At 44.2% G+C, this 16,347-nt stretch overlaps 1 protein-coding gene across 14 annotated transcripts in view; it reads left to right on the forward strand.

Moving 5' to 3' along the window:
• Positions 1 to 16,347, forward strand: part of LOC140410991 (PR domain zinc finger protein 1-like) — a 121,190-nt gene that overhangs the window by 76,820 nt on the left and 28,023 nt on the right. For 10 of the 14 annotated variants that reach the window (XM_072499884.1, XM_072499882.1, XM_072499883.1 and 7 more), the window contains 2 exons: positions 6,986 to 7,262; positions 15,566 to 15,685. In XM_072499884.1, coding sequence (XP_072355985.1) covers positions 7,083 to 7,262; positions 15,566 to 15,685 — 300 coding nt within the window. In that variant the 5' untranslated portion in view covers positions 6,986 to 7,082. Of the gene's footprint in view, positions 1 to 4,184; positions 4,332 to 4,629; positions 4,698 to 5,325; positions 5,660 to 6,985; positions 7,263 to 15,565; positions 15,686 to 16,347 lie in introns of those variants that run through there. The other 4 variants (XM_072499890.1, XM_072499894.1, XM_072499892.1 and 1 more) reach the window with 4 other exon arrangements.

Here is a 16,347-nt window from a genome sequence, read left to right on the forward strand (position 1 = left end):
ATTTCTGAGAAATATAGGGATGTCTTTTTCAAAGGAAAGGAAGTAAAGCTCTTCAAGTGCAACATTTTGGTGCCGCTGAAATAAAAAGGAGGGAACTTTTCAGATTCCTGGGTCCAGGGGTTGTTGGTGATTTCACTCGAGTTTAGAACCAGTAGAAATTGGAAGTCTGCAGGTGGCAGTCCAGAGATAATCATTGCACATCATCTGTTGTGAATGCAGCCAGCAGGAGGAGCTTCACACAGCAGAATGTTGCTGCCCTGGAAACACATTGGACCGTTTGAGTCACAAATTACAAATGCAAAATTATTTTACTCCCCTCAATTTTTTTCCCATCTCGAGAAGCCAATGACTCTTGGGATATAGTTCTCCAGGTGCTCCAGTAAATGCCATTCTTTATATAGGAATCTGACAATGTGTTCTACAATGTGTGCTCCATAGAGTGACACCCTCACACACAGGCCTTCCCAGTAAAGGATGACAATCTGGAGCAGGAACCTTTGCTGATTTTCCTTGGATACAGCTGAGACTGATTGTTTTCCTGGGTTGATTAAATTAACAGTAATGAGATTCAAGGGTGAAATTTTTCTCTGGCGACACTGAAGAAAACGTGTGTGTTTGTGTGTGCAGGGGAGGGGGTTTATATGTTTGTGTGCTGTGTGTGTGTGGGAGGGACAGGGTTTGTGTGGTGTGTGTGTTTGTGCTTGTGGTGCGTGTCTGTGGTGCATGTGTGTCTGTTGCAGGAGAGTTTGTGTGATGTGTTTGTGTGCTGTGTGTGTGTGGGTAGGGGGTGGCGTTGTGTGGTGTGTGTGTTGGGGGGAGATTTGTGGTGTGTTTGTGTACTGTGTGTGTGTGGGGGGGGGGGGGGGTTGTATGGTGCGTGTATTTGTGTGGGGGATGTGCGCTTGTTAGGTGAATTTGACATTCTGAATTCTCCCTCAGTGTACCCGAACAAGCGCCATAGTGTGGCGACTTGGGAATTTTCACTTCATTGCAGTGTTAATGTAAGCCTACTTGTGGCACTAATAAAGATTATTATTATGTGAGGGAGTTGTCTGTGTGTGTGTGTGTGTGGTGGGGGTGTTTGTGTGGGGCATACATGTTTGTATGGGGGGTTTGTGTGGAATGTGTTTGCATGTGTAGGGGGCGGGATTACATGGTGTGTGTTCACGTATGTGGGTGTGTTTTGTTTGTCATGAAAGATCAGGATTGGGGGTGGGGGTGAGATAAAGAACTCTCATCAAGTGTAGACTTACAGAGTGGCCTTTTCGCTCATGCAGCAGAATTCCTGTCCCCATTCCTTTCCTTCCCCATCTATTGTAGGGGAACCTTGTTGGTTAAATTTCACTTGTTCATGGGAAACCCAATGGTGGATTTGGTTTGGGTTTTGGGACATGGCACAGGAAGAGTCTAGTAATTGTAACAATTCTCTGTGGGCCATCATTCCCCTGAATCCTGAATCAGGTCACATAGGGCTGGCGTGGGTGGAGGGAACACATTATAGGTTGGCACGTTGAAAATAGGGTAGAAAAAGATTTTCAACTTTCATCGTTGGAGTTACTGATCCCTTCTCCCCGAGTGCCAGGGAGGATAATTGGTTGCATTTTGTTAGTTGAAACTGAAGCCCATCCTTTAATCAGTGGAGATGTGTGTCTACTGAGTTGGATTGAGGGGGTGAGGCACGGAAAAGGATTAACCATGGGGCTTGAATTTCTGCTTGCTTCTAAAGATGCACAGTTCCACTCATGCTTTATGTTTTGCCCCCTCTCCTCCCCTGAATTCACTGTCTCATATTGGAGTACAGTTTCACAGAGATCAAGTACTCTACTATGTCAATCACATGGACATTCTTTCTAAGAGCCTAGACACTGAGTGTTTGCAGCTTATTCAACCGTGACGCATTACAGTACTGTATTTGCTGTACATGTGCATGTAAAACACGGCGCTCTTCTCAACATCCATCCACACAATTTTCACTTGTTAACAAACAAGCCTGCTTGAGTTTTGCTTTGCTCTCACTCGCCAGCCCATTCAAACTAAGAACACAGAGGCCTATTGTAGCCACTACTCCTGCCCTTCTTGACACCTAACATGGATTGACGGATCAAATGGAAGGCCTTCCAAATGTGTTTTGCTGAATTAATAATCTTTATTGTCACAAGTAGGCTTACATTAACACTGCACTGAAGTTACTGTGATTATTACTAAAACCATCACCTTCATCGACAATAATACATTAAGAACCATCAGAGAGATGGACATATTTTGATGCGGAAGGATTAATCAATGATTAGAATAGATTGTGTAGATGTCCTTCTGTTTGGGTTGTGGGTTAAAACGATCAACCGCACAGCGATATTCTTTGGATTTAATTTTGAACAATTCATTTCCAATTCCTTTCATAAAGGTTGTGAATATTTAACAGGAAAAACATGGTAAAAATTAGTTACGTTGATTGACAAGAAATTATACCATCTATGACCCACGGACAATGCCAAAGGCCTGCCCAATGAACATTTTTGGGAAAAGAGTAAAGGGCTTATGTCGTGGATCCTATCACAAATTTCAAATCTACACTGAACTGTCGATCTGAATAATACATAAAAAGGACCATTTTAAAACCTATTTTAATTTTCTGCACGCACTGCTTTTGGGTGAAGCTCCTGGTACCAAGGAAATCAATTAGTTCCATCAGGTCAAACTGGACTGTATGGGTCCTGCTGTACTGTCAGAAGTACATTGACCCCACTGAGCCATTCAACACATTGTTCATTGCACGTGTATGTCAGGTCATTAATACAGAGCTGCTTCTGCTGATAACTCTCATAGCTTCCAGCTATTGCTGACTACACTCCCAAAGGATTTCATTGGCCATGAAGCACTGTGAAATGTCCCGATGCCATGAAAGGTGTATTGGAAACAACTCCTTCTTTCAACACATATGCCTTTAGCAAGATAGATCAATGGGCAACATTTCCTTAACTTATTCTTTAAATCTTTAAGCTCTTCTGTCTTTTGAAGCTTTTTGTTTAATCGCCTTCTCACCCATTTCTATATGTCCTCCCATCATATTTATTTTAGAAATGTGACTCTCCAGCTCCCCCAGTGGCACAGGGAGGAAATCCATAACAGGGGCAGGATGCTCCCTACATATGATCCTCACTCTTGGCTGAGTTTCTTTTGAACTCTGGTACAGGAATTGGATTAAGATCAGTCCGGGTTCCTGCATCTGGTCACTGTGTTATGAGGTCAATGGCAAGAGTGCACATATCTATTGAGCTGGTTGACCATTTTACATCTATCCAGGCCCAGCCCCAGTGGTCAAGCACATTGCCCGCTCTCTAAAGAGTAGACAGTCGGGCGAGGTACCTGTACCTCAATGTGAAGCACCACCAGTTGTTTCAGTCATCGTGGAAGAAAAAGGATAAGCCTGTCGGAAGTTCCCTAAGTGCTAAAGGGAGCAAAATGAGTACTTTTAATTTTAAAATGGGTGGAGCTGAACTACTTTTTGTTGTTTTAAAAACTGAAACTTCAACTCTTGACGCATATGCATGATTTCTAATGAAATTTCATCACAAGTGTTAGCCTCTCCGAGTCTGTTAACAAAAGTGGCTTTTTCAGAATTGAGGCTCAGGAAAGACTAACCATTACTCTTCCCTTTTATATATCTGTAAAAATACCCAAACCTATTGTGGTCACAGTTTGTGCGTGTTTTGTGCTTTTTATTAAAAAAAAGCTTCTCTGTCTCTCTTTAAACCTAGGTTCCTAAGGGGTAATATTTACGAGAGAACGTCTTTCACTGTTTGATGGGTTCAAAAAAACACATCTGAGCCGTGTTGAAACCGCGTGTGGTTTTTAAGCAGAATTTTGCTTTATGACAGCCAGGCTGCCAGCAACAACAAAAAAGAACATACCAGCAAATGTTGGCAATGTTAAGTCATCATTTACTGTAGAGCCAGCCCAATTTCCAGGAAGTGATTAGCGGAGATGTTGTGAATGATGTCTCAGAACTCTGTGTGTCTGTATGTATAGATGTGTGAGAAAGGTAAGCAGAGAAAGGGAGTCCCTGCTCACCGCCCGCTCCACGCCCCCCCTCCCACTCCACACACACACAAAACCATTCCCCCCCAACCTCACATCCTTTTTAAATACTCTTTCCTGCATACAGATGATCTCTCTTAGAGATAGCTGAACACCAGTGTGTGCTTTGGCAGCTGAAGCCTGCGTGACATCTGTCAGTTGGTGGTCGACACTGATAGCTATCAAAGGACCTACTGGGGGATCTCTCCAGATAACTGGGGCCATGCAGCGATTCAGAAAGCACTGCAGACTTGGTATAACTCAAAAAATAATAATGCCTTGTGAACGGTGGGTGATGAAGCTAGAGCTGGAGGCGGGTGGGGGTGGTGAGGGGGTGACAGAGAGAGAGAGAGAGTGAGTGCCTGTTTCCACACAGGCTGACAGACTGGATCTTTATGGCCGCATATGGGAGTGTGCTATCAGTGCTGCTGTTGGTTAGGGCAGGAACGGTGAAGGAAGTGAAGTGTCTGGTTTGTTTTGTAAGGAGAAGCAGGAATGCAGGTCCACGTTCCCAATAGTAAACAAATGGGGCATTGTGTCCCTTCATCACAGGATGTCCTTCCTACAGCGCAATGACTGAGGCAGATAGGAGGAAGAGACTGACATGGGCTCAACAAACAGTGAGTAAAACACTTCGAACTCTCCATGTCCCAGAAAGGCATCTCTACACTGAACTGTTTATCTGATCAGGTTAGCACTCCTCAGCCCATCAGCAACCCCCCCCCCCCCCCCCCACCCCCTCCCTGTTTTCCCTTCCTGGAAATGAGTACTTTATAATTACAGTTCTTTAAATAGTGTGCATTCTGTTTCTTGTGTTGTAATAGCCTCTTGTAGCTCCACAGTTAACCCATTTTAGTCAGGAGACCAGACAAGCCAGGGTTATGTGTGTGTGTGTGTTTAATGGATAAGTGACTCAAGACTATTTGCAAGACTAATTTGTGTGTGGACCGATTTCAAAATCTTGTAGCTTTCTTCCTGTTTCCAACTAATTTCTGGTAATTTTTACAAGATGCATCTATTTAGTATGTGCTGGCACCGACAGAGTTAAGACCAGGAAATGGATTGGTAGGAAAAGACGTTGCGGGAGTTTGCTTTGACTGTTTTGAGTTTTGTTTCTCAGTCAGGAAAGGAATAGTCTAATTGCAGGAACTGTTCACGTACCTGGTTGCTTGGCATGTCGATTTATTTATGTGAAAGGGGGAGATTGCACCTGGAGAAGCCGCCTGCTCAGTTGTCCTTCCAAACATAACTCAAGTGTTGCCTTTTAAATTAACTTGCTATTGGCTGCTATACTGTTGATGTGTGTCCAGGTACAAATCCCGCCCCACAGCTAGCAGGTCTCGACAGCAAGCTCTGGGCGAGTGAATCATCAAATTAAGTTATTAATAGGAAACTTGAAAGAGGGAGGAGAAAGGAAGAGTCTCTTTGGTTTGTACTTACTGAAAGTTTTGCTGCAACAATCAACCCTTCAGTATTCACAAGAGGCATGAGCTCGGCACCTGTTAGAGGAGCAGTGCAGTCCGATATCTGCAAGTGTGTTTGTCTTCCAACACAAAGCTGACAGTACCAGTGAGTACTAATGGTAAAGAATTGCTGACAACATTGGCTGTGTCTTTAACTTAAGTATGTTTTTTATATTCCTTCTCTTTCTTTTTATCCTTCCTTTTCCATTTTCTATTATGTGTTTCTCATTCTATACCTGCATCAGTCAGTCTATCCCTCTGTACGTTTCCATGTATCTATTTCTGTCATTCATTTTCAGCCCTGCCTCTTCATAATTTATTTGAAATAGCTATTTTGCTGCTTTCCTCAAAAGTCCACCATTTGATCTCTCCTCGTCGGCACATTTTACCCCAGGATATTGGAATAAATGCTCACTAAGAAATTTAAAATTTATCTTGGGAAATGGAAAGACTATTTAAATCTGATCATTCGAGTGCATTATTTACTCTTTGACATTGTCGAGCTTTAGTCCCCCCCTTTAAAAGAAGAATTGGTCATTTTGCTTTTGTTAATTTTTGTGCATTTTTGTTGAAAATGTGGGATACAGTGATGTCCGATGTTGGATTGTTGAGGTTTTTGGGACAAATTTGGCGGCTGCATTGATGCTGCCAAGACCCAGCACTGCTGTCTACCCAAAGGATGAGGAGACGTCACGGCGGGTTGTTTTTAGGATGTTGTTTGCTCCTCTGGATTGTGCTGGGAAAGTTCGAGCTTCCCCATTTGGAAAGAGCAGCAGGTTCCGCTCCGGCCTCATACTGTTCCATATTTAACTCTCCGACGCAGACAACAGCTCCTTCCTCTTCCTCTGCTTGTTTGTGACACTTTCTGAAGCAGCTTTCCCAAGGCACCCCAGCAGACAACCATCTCCCCCTCCCCATCCTCAATCACCTCCACCCCCCCTCCTCCGACCAACACCCCTCCTCCCCCACACCCCCAGGCGCTTGGCCATGACCTAAAGTCCACTTGGAATCATGAAGAAAGACTTCCTGTCATACAGGCTGTAAATGTGTTTTCCAAAGTATAACTGGTGAGGATGGAGGGGCAGGGCGAGTGTTGTACAGGGAGAGAGGAGATGAGGTGCTGGAGGCAGCAAGATATGCATTTATTTATTTTATATTTGAAGTTTTCCCACCCTCTCAGCCGTACCATCAATATTCCTTTAGTGGCTTTGTTCCAGACTAGATTACAGTACGTGAGACAACCAAACATGTTAGTTACAGACTGCTTTGATGATTACTCAAGTACTTTCAACAGCTAGGCCTATGGCAAAAGTGCTCCAGTCTGCTCTATTACTCATATACTGTCTCTGAGAAAACCACAGAATGTGGACAATCGAAATTTTAAAAATAGTTTTTTTTCTCTTCTCCGCCTCCCCCCCAACCCCCTCCACATTTGCCCAATCTAGGCTCCCACGGAAAGTAGTTTAGATTGTCGCCTCCCTGAAGCCTGAGAAAGGAAGAGAGTGGAAGAGTACCTGCAAGCTCGTGAGTGTGTGGGGCAGGATGAAAATGGACGTGGAGGATGTGGACATGACCCAGTGGACGGAGGCTGAGTTTGAAGAGAACCGTACATACATTGTGAATGATCAGTCCTGGGAACCCACCACAGACCGTGAACCAACGCAAGCTCAAGCATCACTGCCCCGAAACCTGAAGTTCAAGTACGCACGTGACTCAAACGAGGTAAGTGATCCTTTTCTTCAAAAGTTTCAGAGCTTCTGTTAACAGTGGTTGCAGGCCATTGTTAAATGCTGCCGTGTTTCTAGTCGCCGCTCTGATATATTTCCACATTCAATTGCCCCCTTAACCGTCAGACTCTAAAGTCTGGAGTCAAGCATGAAGAAAATAGTCTAGTGGAAAGCATTGTCAGAAATTGTAGGAAATTCAAATGTATCCATGAGTACATCCAGCAAAAACATGACAATGTTCTTGTATTTCACTGTAAGCTGAGGAAATCAAAGTGCACTTGAGAGTTTTCCAAATTATTTTGAAAAGGTACCAGATCGCTTCTGCAAGAATATCTCATCCATTTCAAGTGTCACCGTGTTAATTCATTGATATGTTTACACAATGCATTTTTTAAAAACAGTGCACTCTCATAGTTTGTGGGTGGTCAGTAAGTGCTTTGTTTCATTAATCTATGACAGGCAGCTAATGTAATATTCCATGGAATATATATATATATATATATAGGTGTATAAAATTAATGGAACTATTTGAGAAAGACCTCTGCTGTCCATTGCATAGGACAAGTATTTCAATGCATAGACAAAAAACTGTAGAGTGGAAGTGCCAATTGTGTTTGTCCTTGCATCTCTGTGTGTACGTACGTGTTTGAAAGCAGGTCCCACGGGTGCAGCTGTAGATTTAGTTCTAAGTCTCAGCCGTACAGAGTGTAACAGTGTGTGTGTCTGTGTGTGTCAAGCAGTGTATAATTCTATGTGGAACAGTACCTGTGAATGAAATAGTAGATAATACTGTATGCATAACAGTAAGCAAAATATGTGTACCAAATAATGTATCCGCTTCTAACCACAACAAAACATAAAACTCTTGACAAAATCAGGGATGAGGTGCTCCATCTATGAGGAGAAAGTGAAGATACTGGTCGTTATCTGCTGTAATAAGGAAGGCTGAGGAAATGTAATGGCTTTTTTAAAATTACAAACATCTTTGATAGGGTAAATAGGAAAAGACTATTTCCTCTGGCCGGGAAGTAAAGGCAACAAGAGACGATCAGCTTAAAATAGCCACTGAGAGTCTGGGTTTGGCATGGTTAGGTAAAGAGAACTGTTGCGTAGAATGCTGTGCTTTAGTTAGGGCAAAGGCTATTGCAGCTTTTGAAAGGGAGGATAATGCAAAGTTATGGGAAGAGAGGAGGGGATAGATCAGTCACAGATTGCTCTAGCAAGAGCTAGGATGGACAGAGTGGGCTGAATAGCCTGCTTCTGTTCTGACACGCATTATGGCTTGAGCAGCAAGTAAAGCGTGTGTGTAGCGATTCAATATGTAACTGGAGTACAGGGAGAAATGATCACTACTATTAATGGCACGTTTCCCAGTTGGTCATAGAAGGCTGAACAACATCCTTGATTCCCACAGTTTACATGAACCGTTGTTCAGCTCTTTCAGCACTTGCAGGATGTGTAAAGACAGCCGAGACATTTAACTGTAGTGATTTATCAGGGAAAGCAATGGGTCAGAGCTGCAGTGTGCTCTCCGACCAGCTTTTTAATCAGGTTCATAAGTTTACACTCAAAACAGATCACCGCTGAAGTGGGTGTGTGCACGTTGTGGGTTCGACTCAAACTCATTTGACTACTTATGACACCTTTTTGAAACTGCATGCAAAGCGGTTTATTTGAAATGGGATTTAGTTGATTTAACTTATTCTTTATTTTGTATTTGACTGTTGCTTAACTGTTACATATTTGCCTTCTGGCATTGAGTGCTTTTTTTAAACAAAAGTAACTTAAGCAGTTATTGTGCCTTAAAGCATATTGCTGCCTGGAATGAGATTGATTAATTGCTGTATTGCCCCATGCATTTGAGAAACAGTAAAGATGAGGTAGACACCCTCTGCCAACTTCAAATCGAATTTAGAATTAAGAATTTGTGAATTTAGAACGGGCTCCAGTTTTATTCTGGCCCCATTTTATATGCTGCAAATATTTTGGCATCTTACCATTAAGATACATGCGTTTGGAGAAGAGAAACCAACCTCTTCAATGTGAGAATTTTATGCCCCGATTTCTTTCTCTCTCTTTCTCCGTCCCTCAGTCGACACTCTGCATGTTAGAGGAAGAAAAAGGGGTGAAAGTTGAAGTGAAAGGAGCAGTTTTGTACACTTACTTTTCTTTTCTCTGACCCCACTGCCCAAGGGTATACTGACGTTGTCCTGGGGCAAGAACCTGATTTTAATTAAGATTAATCAGCTCCTCAAGGAAAAATACCTGAAACTTCAAGATACGGGCAGAATACAGTTGGTGTGGATGGTGCGAGAGATTGTTAGCACTACTGTCTCACAGCGCCAGGGACCGAGGTTCAATTCCGATCTCGAGTGAAGTTTGCACATTCTCCCCGTGTCTGCGTGGGTTTCCTCCGGGTGCTCTGGTTTCCTCCCACAGTCCAAAGATGTGCAGGTTAGGTGGATTGGCCATGCTAAATTTTCTCTTAGTGCCTAAAACTGTGCAGGTTAGGGGTATAGGGCAAGGGAGTGGGTCTAGGTAGGCTGCTCTTTCAGAGGGTAGGTGCAGACTTGATTGGCCAAATGGCCTTCTTCGGCACTGTGGGGATTTTGTTCTATGCTATGCGTGGTTCCACATAGAATGCCTGCTACTTCTGACCACACCTGAAATAAAGTAAGCGAGGCAAACTTGAGGGTGCAGGGTATATTCTCACTAATGCTTTATTTGACACCCAGTAGAAATACGCTACTGTCACAGTCTGGTCTTTTAAAAAGAGATTTGACGTGTGTGGAGCTATCCGGGATGGGGAAAGGAAATAGGGAGAAGAAGCAGTATCACTGGGCTAGGGGAGGGTGGGGTGAGGGACAAACAAGGTAGTTCCCCTGTTGGTTTAAAGGGGAAGGGAAACCAGCAAAGTGTTGTTTATCCTAGGCCTGTCCTTTCACACAGTGTTACGGTTCCAAAATTGGGCATTATAACTGACATTTTCTAGCAAGTCATAGGGAGAATTTCAACTCCCTTTCTCTTTCCTCCCACCCCTCTCAAAAGTGTGGGCGGAGCGGCTGCTCTTTATAAAAAGAGAATAAAAAAGCACTGAGGTTTCTGATCTCCGAATAACACCAGTGTAATTTGAAAGAGCCTTTTCAAACAGCCTGCAATTTTTAAGAAAATGTACCTACATATCACTAACTTGTACACTGTAATCAACATTTACTCTGCAGACATTTAATTAATAACTTGGAAGTTGTTCCCTATGTAAATAATTAAAGTGAATTGAGTTAATGAAGACTTGGCTGAGCTGTTTTCTGTCTGCGAGACAGACATAGGCTGACCTACCCCTGCTGACATAGATAGATGCTCCACGCTGGTCGAGGGGTCAGGGTTACCATAAACCACCAAGAGGAATGGCTTCTGCAGGAGGAAATATGAAGCATGAAAGTGTCAAAGCTTTCTACCTGTTATCCCTGGCATGTTTACACTTGGCAGACACCCGGCCTGCTTCACCATGATTCATTGGAACCTTGGTCAGCGGGCGTTGGATTTTTCTGGGACTGCAGTGAGGACAGGCTGAATGCGGAGCCGAAAAAACCTGGCTCATTTGATTTTAACCAGGCACCTTTTAGTGCTGCCCCACAGGACCGTACTTCGAACTGATGTTTAGAAAAAGGAGGCGGGAAAGCTGCAATTCGAGTTGGTGGGGGCTGGGGCGGTGGGGGGAGGGGGTAGGGGGTGGAATTATGCACTGGGTTCAATTTACCGACTGAGCTGCAGCGGTTACCGGGGATGAGTTTGGACAATTCTCTATTGGATAAAGAATTGAAAACTGTCCTGCTGACTCACCATGCAAATGCCTGCTATGTTACTGAATCCTAAGAGCCAGGAAGATCCCAGGTGTGACGCTGTTTTCGGCTGATTTTGGCTAGGGGGGACAATTCACCTTGATGCTCCTCATTGTGTCACGACTACTTCCCCAGTGAGAGAGAGCAGGGAAGAATTAAATTAGATCGGCCACTTCTGGTGACTGCTAATGGGTTGCCACTGTTGGAGAGGAGATAGTCACATTCAGCTGTGAAAGTTCTCCATGCTTGGAGAGCTGGCTGACGGTCACCAGCCAGATGCATTCATGAAAAGCAAACACCCAAGTGTCGTGTCAGAAGGCTGTTGGAGCACCAAAGTGGCTCAACACAAGGAGGCACATTATAATAATCTTTATTGTCACAAGTAGGCTTACATTGACACTGCAATGAAGTTACTGTGTAAAGCCCCTCGTCGCCACATTCCGGCGCCTGTTCGGGTACACTGAGGGAGAATTCAGAACGTCCAATTCATCTCACAGCACGTCTTTCAGGACTTGTGGGAGGAAACCAGAGCACCCGGAGGAAACCCACGTAGACACGGGGAGAATGTGCAGACTCAGCACAGACAGTGACCCAAGCCAGAAATCGAACCTGGGACCCTGGCGCTGTGATGCAACAGTGCTAACCATGAGCAGAAGCAGGAGCGTTCCAAATTATTTTTCCAATCCAGGCAGAATGGCACTGAGGGAGAGGGAGGGAGAGGGACCACCCATTCTGCTGCAAAACAAGTTGCCAGTGCAGCAGAGTTGGGTAACCTCGTGGCTTTTTGTTCATAATGATGATTGCTGCACTTCAGTGGTCGAAGTCTAAATTGAGTTTATCTCTACGAGACCCGCTCCTCGCAGTTGGGTTTCAGGCTCTGTTTCTGAAGTGATTTTTAGAACCAGCTTTTTTCACAACTATCTCTTGCCGATACAGCTGCCATCTCCCGAAATGTAGCACAAAGAACGTGGCAAAAAGTAAAACATGATGCTGCCAAAACTGTTTTTAAATGATTTTTCGCATTACTTCACTAAAAGAGGGAGACTTTGCTGTTCCATCTGCTTCCATGACATTACCAAGCTGTGTGCTTTTGTAAAGAAGGAAGGTTGACTAAGCATTTTGGACAGAATTTGGGCAGATTGTGTCAGGATGAGTTGTGATGATGATGATGCACAGATGTAGAGGCGAGAACCCACAATGTGGAAGTAAAACCTCAGCTGGCTGGCTAATTTCAGTAACGCTCAACACTAAGACATAGTCTGGGATGTGTCACAAGTTGGAAACGAAAGTGCGCAACAATGATGTAAAAACCTCTTGAGGTGAGTAGAGGCAAGAAGCAGTATTGCCTCTGCATACAGGCCTCCTGGTGTTCATGACCCTGAGCAAGTGCTCTCGTTTATACGGGCAACTGGGGATCAGAGTGGCCTAGCCCCTGCTTAAGCAAGTGTAAATGCCACAAAATCTGTTCCCTGCTCCTGTCACCACCTCCTCTCTTCCACCACCTCCTCTCTTCCACCACCTCCTCTCTTCCACCACCTCCTCTCTTCCAATCCTTCAAGTAGGTGCCACACTTTTTGCAGGTGCCATCATTTTGTGTTTTTTGTTAAGTAGCCTCCAGAAGAAGGAAAAGGCAGGACCAAGTTACACGCGGTACATTGCGCACACTCTGAAAACAAGTGAATGTGTGTTCAATGTGGACAGTTTGCATTCCTAACTCCTCTTTAGGCTGTTGAGGCACAGACCCCCAATGCTGACTCAATCGCCCATTCCTCTCAAGCGAATTTAAGACAGAGAGCGCCAGCAGGACATTTGGACTCATTCATCCCGATGCTCCGCAGAACCACACGTGCCCAGTGTGCTGCTCTGACTGTGGGACTTCTCATACTGGTCAAGAAATACCCTTGTATGGGTGCATACTCCAGTACACCCTTGAAATTCATTTTTGGGATCTCTGGCAAAGGTAACATTTATCGACCATCCCTAGTTGCCGAGAGAAGGTGGGAATCAGTCTTCCTCGTGAACATAATGAAAAATGGTGCCTCTCGTAATGTTCTTGTCGGATGGCTAATCTTTATTACAAGAACACTTGTCACTAAAGCTATAAACAATTTCTTAACATTAACTGTGGGTCAATTGTATACAAAACAATAGATGAATAGCAATATGAACATGCACAAGCAACCTCTCTCCTAGCTCCCTTGTCAGTCTGAGGTCACCTGACTCTTAACATCCACTTATATACTAATGAGACTCCTAGTGGCCAGTTGGTTAATTACAACGCAACCATGATATCATTACACCTATGTTTGTGTTTTTTTGATTTAAATCTTACTCCCTGGGAATACCCGAACAGGCGCCGGTGTATGGCTACGAGGGGATTTTCACAGTCACTTCATTGCAGTGTAAGCCTACTTGTGACACTAATAAAGATTATTATAAAGATGATTATAGAATACCAATGGTTCAGATTAAAAGCTGGCTTTCCAATACGTGAGTCACCATAAAATGCGCAGTGAATGCAATTATCTTTGATCAAGTTGTGTCCATTCGCTGTTTCCCACTTTGTTGTATTTTGACACTTCCCTTATTTCCTCACACTTGCCTGCAGTCACTTGAGTTATCTGTGCTGTCTCAGTCAATAATGATAATCTTTATTATTGTCACAAGTCTGCTTACATTAACACTGCAATGAAGTTACTGTGAAAATAATGTTTAAGTTATCATAAAAATCTGAGGTGGGCCAGAAATGCTAGGCGTACATCTTACGTTCTCGGTTAGATCATCAGGGTTCTCATCTACAAACTGAAGTGCCACTTTCATCCTGGAGAGGCACATTCCACCAATCTTGCTCAATGTGCTGAAGGATGAAGTTAGAGTTGGAATGGACAGGTTAAGCATTACTGTCATAAGTTTATTTTGTCTTTAAAAAATCGGTAGAGAAGTTAAACCCTGACGAAGCAGCAGAGGTACTGCATTTGGTGCAGTGCTGGTGCTGTGATCGGCCGAGGCAGTTCCATGCACCGCTAACACCCGTACCTCAAAGATCCCAATGTGGACCAGGTGTACTGGCACTTGGGGGGACTCCCAGGCAATCGGGAGTGCTTGGGTCGTCGGGCTCTGGACAGGGTGGTACCCTGGCGCCCCGATGCCATGTTGGCACTGCCAGCCTGACACCCTGTAAGTGCCACCGAGGCACCCTGGCAGTGCCACCTGGGTGGCAATGCCAAGGTGCCCAGGTAGTATCTTGCCCATGCCGGAAATCGGGGCTGCCCTCTCCTTATGAGGTAAGGTGCGGGGGCCCTGAAAACCCCCACATTGATAAGTTGGGGGTTTGGAGGGGTCTGGAGGCTGTGGTGGGGGGTTCAAAGATCAGGGCACCAATTTATAATGACCACACCTGGAATATTGTGTGCAGTTTTGATCTCCTTATCTGAAGAAGGGTGTTCTTGCTATAGAAGGGGTGTAGTGAAGTTTTACCAGGACTGGGGTTTAGAAGAATGAGGGGGGATCTCATAGAAACCTATAAAATTCTAACAGGTCTAGACAGGATAGATGCAGGAAGGATGCTCCCGATGACAGGAGAGTCCAGAACCAGGGATCACAGTCTAACCCAATTAGGACAGAGATGAGGAGAAATTTCTTCCCCGAGAGAGTGGTGAGCCTGTGGAATTCTCTACCACAGAAAGCAGTTGAAGCCCAAATGTATGTTTTCAAAAAGAAGTTAGACATAGCACTTGGGGGCTAAAGGGATCAAAGGATATGGGGGGAAAGTGGGAACAGATGACTGAGTTGGATGATCAGCCATGATCATATTGAATGGCGGAGCAGGCTCGAAGGGCTGAATGGCCTGCTCCTATTTTCTACATTTCTAAGTCTGCAGAGTGCGCTTTTAGCAACTTGCAATCTGCACATTCTAAGAATTAGTGAAGTTTGTGAAGGGCAGTAATAATCTCGGAGGCAAAGCTTTGATAAAATGCAGCTTTTAATAAACTCGGAGCGGAGCTTGCCAATCTGTTCAAAGTAACTGTCTGTGGTCTTGAATCATGTTTGCTGGCACCTCCATGCAGAAACAAAAATATACTTGAGTGGCAGAACAGACTGAAGGGACAGAGTGGCCTACACCTATTTCTATTGCTCCCCCCACCCCCAGTCATCCTTTCTCTTGTGCTAACTCTTTAGTGTTGGAGGGGAATTCTTTCACAGTTCAGAGAAATATTATACGATGGCAAGATTTAGGTAATGCATTTCAAAATGAAAATGTACATTGCTGTCATACAACATAAAATCCATGCTGGGATAATTTGCGTAGGGGAGCATAATTCCCTAACTTGTTGAAGATGTTAAAGAAAAATAAACCAGCATCAAAAAAAAAAATCAAGGCTTTGTTTATTTTAATCAGATGGTGAACTGTTTGAGCCAGTGCCTTCTCACTCATTGATTTATTGCATGTGCCTCACAGGTGCTTGGAGTTATGAGCGCAGAGTACATTCCCAAGGGGACACGCTTTGGACCACTTGTGGGCGAGATCTACACCAATTACACCGTCCCAAAAAATGCAAACAGAAAATACTTTTGGAGGGTAAGTCGGAAAAAAAATTCTGCTGATGCAAATGTAAGTTTGCGAAATGAATACGGCTGAAAAACGTTGTCACTTCCTGTTTAACGGCGGTGCTTGTATGTGTGCGAGAGCAGCAGTGAAGTTCCTGTGAAACACCCATATATGTACTCAGTAGGAGTTAACACAGTAAAATGAGCTGAGTAAGTGTCTGTGTTTCAGAGGTTAGGAATGCTGAGGGTGATATCTTGTTTTGTGATGAACTGATTTCAACTCTTCTTGGCCCCCGTGTTGAAACATAGGGAAAAGGAAGCAATCCAGCTCTTGCTCGGAGGCAAATCGAGTTCGCATTTTGACCGAGAACTAATTAGAACCAGTCGATGCAAAAAATCCTTGTTTTTCCTTCACTCCTCACTCACTCACAACTATCAGAGAGGACAGGGTGACTTAGAAAGGTCAACGAGCACGTGAAGTGTGTTGAGCCACTGCTCAGTTGTTGGTGTGTGTGATTCTCTGTAGTTCTGGTTCGTTGAACTCAGTATTTCCAGCAAACTTATTGCCAGGAGTTATTCAACACAGAACATCAAGGGCCGGAGGCACTGGGCAGCTCTAGAGGCAGCTGTATAGGCCTCAGGCACATTTGCAAAGACCTCTGCCTTCCTCACCCCAACAATGGGGAAAGTATG

This window comes from Scyliorhinus torazame, chromosome 4 (genome assembly GCF_047496885.1).
Source record: "Scyliorhinus torazame isolate Kashiwa2021f chromosome 4, sScyTor2.1, whole genome shotgun sequence".
NCBI lineage: Eukaryota > Metazoa > Chordata > Chondrichthyes > Carcharhiniformes > Scyliorhinidae > Scyliorhinus > Scyliorhinus torazame.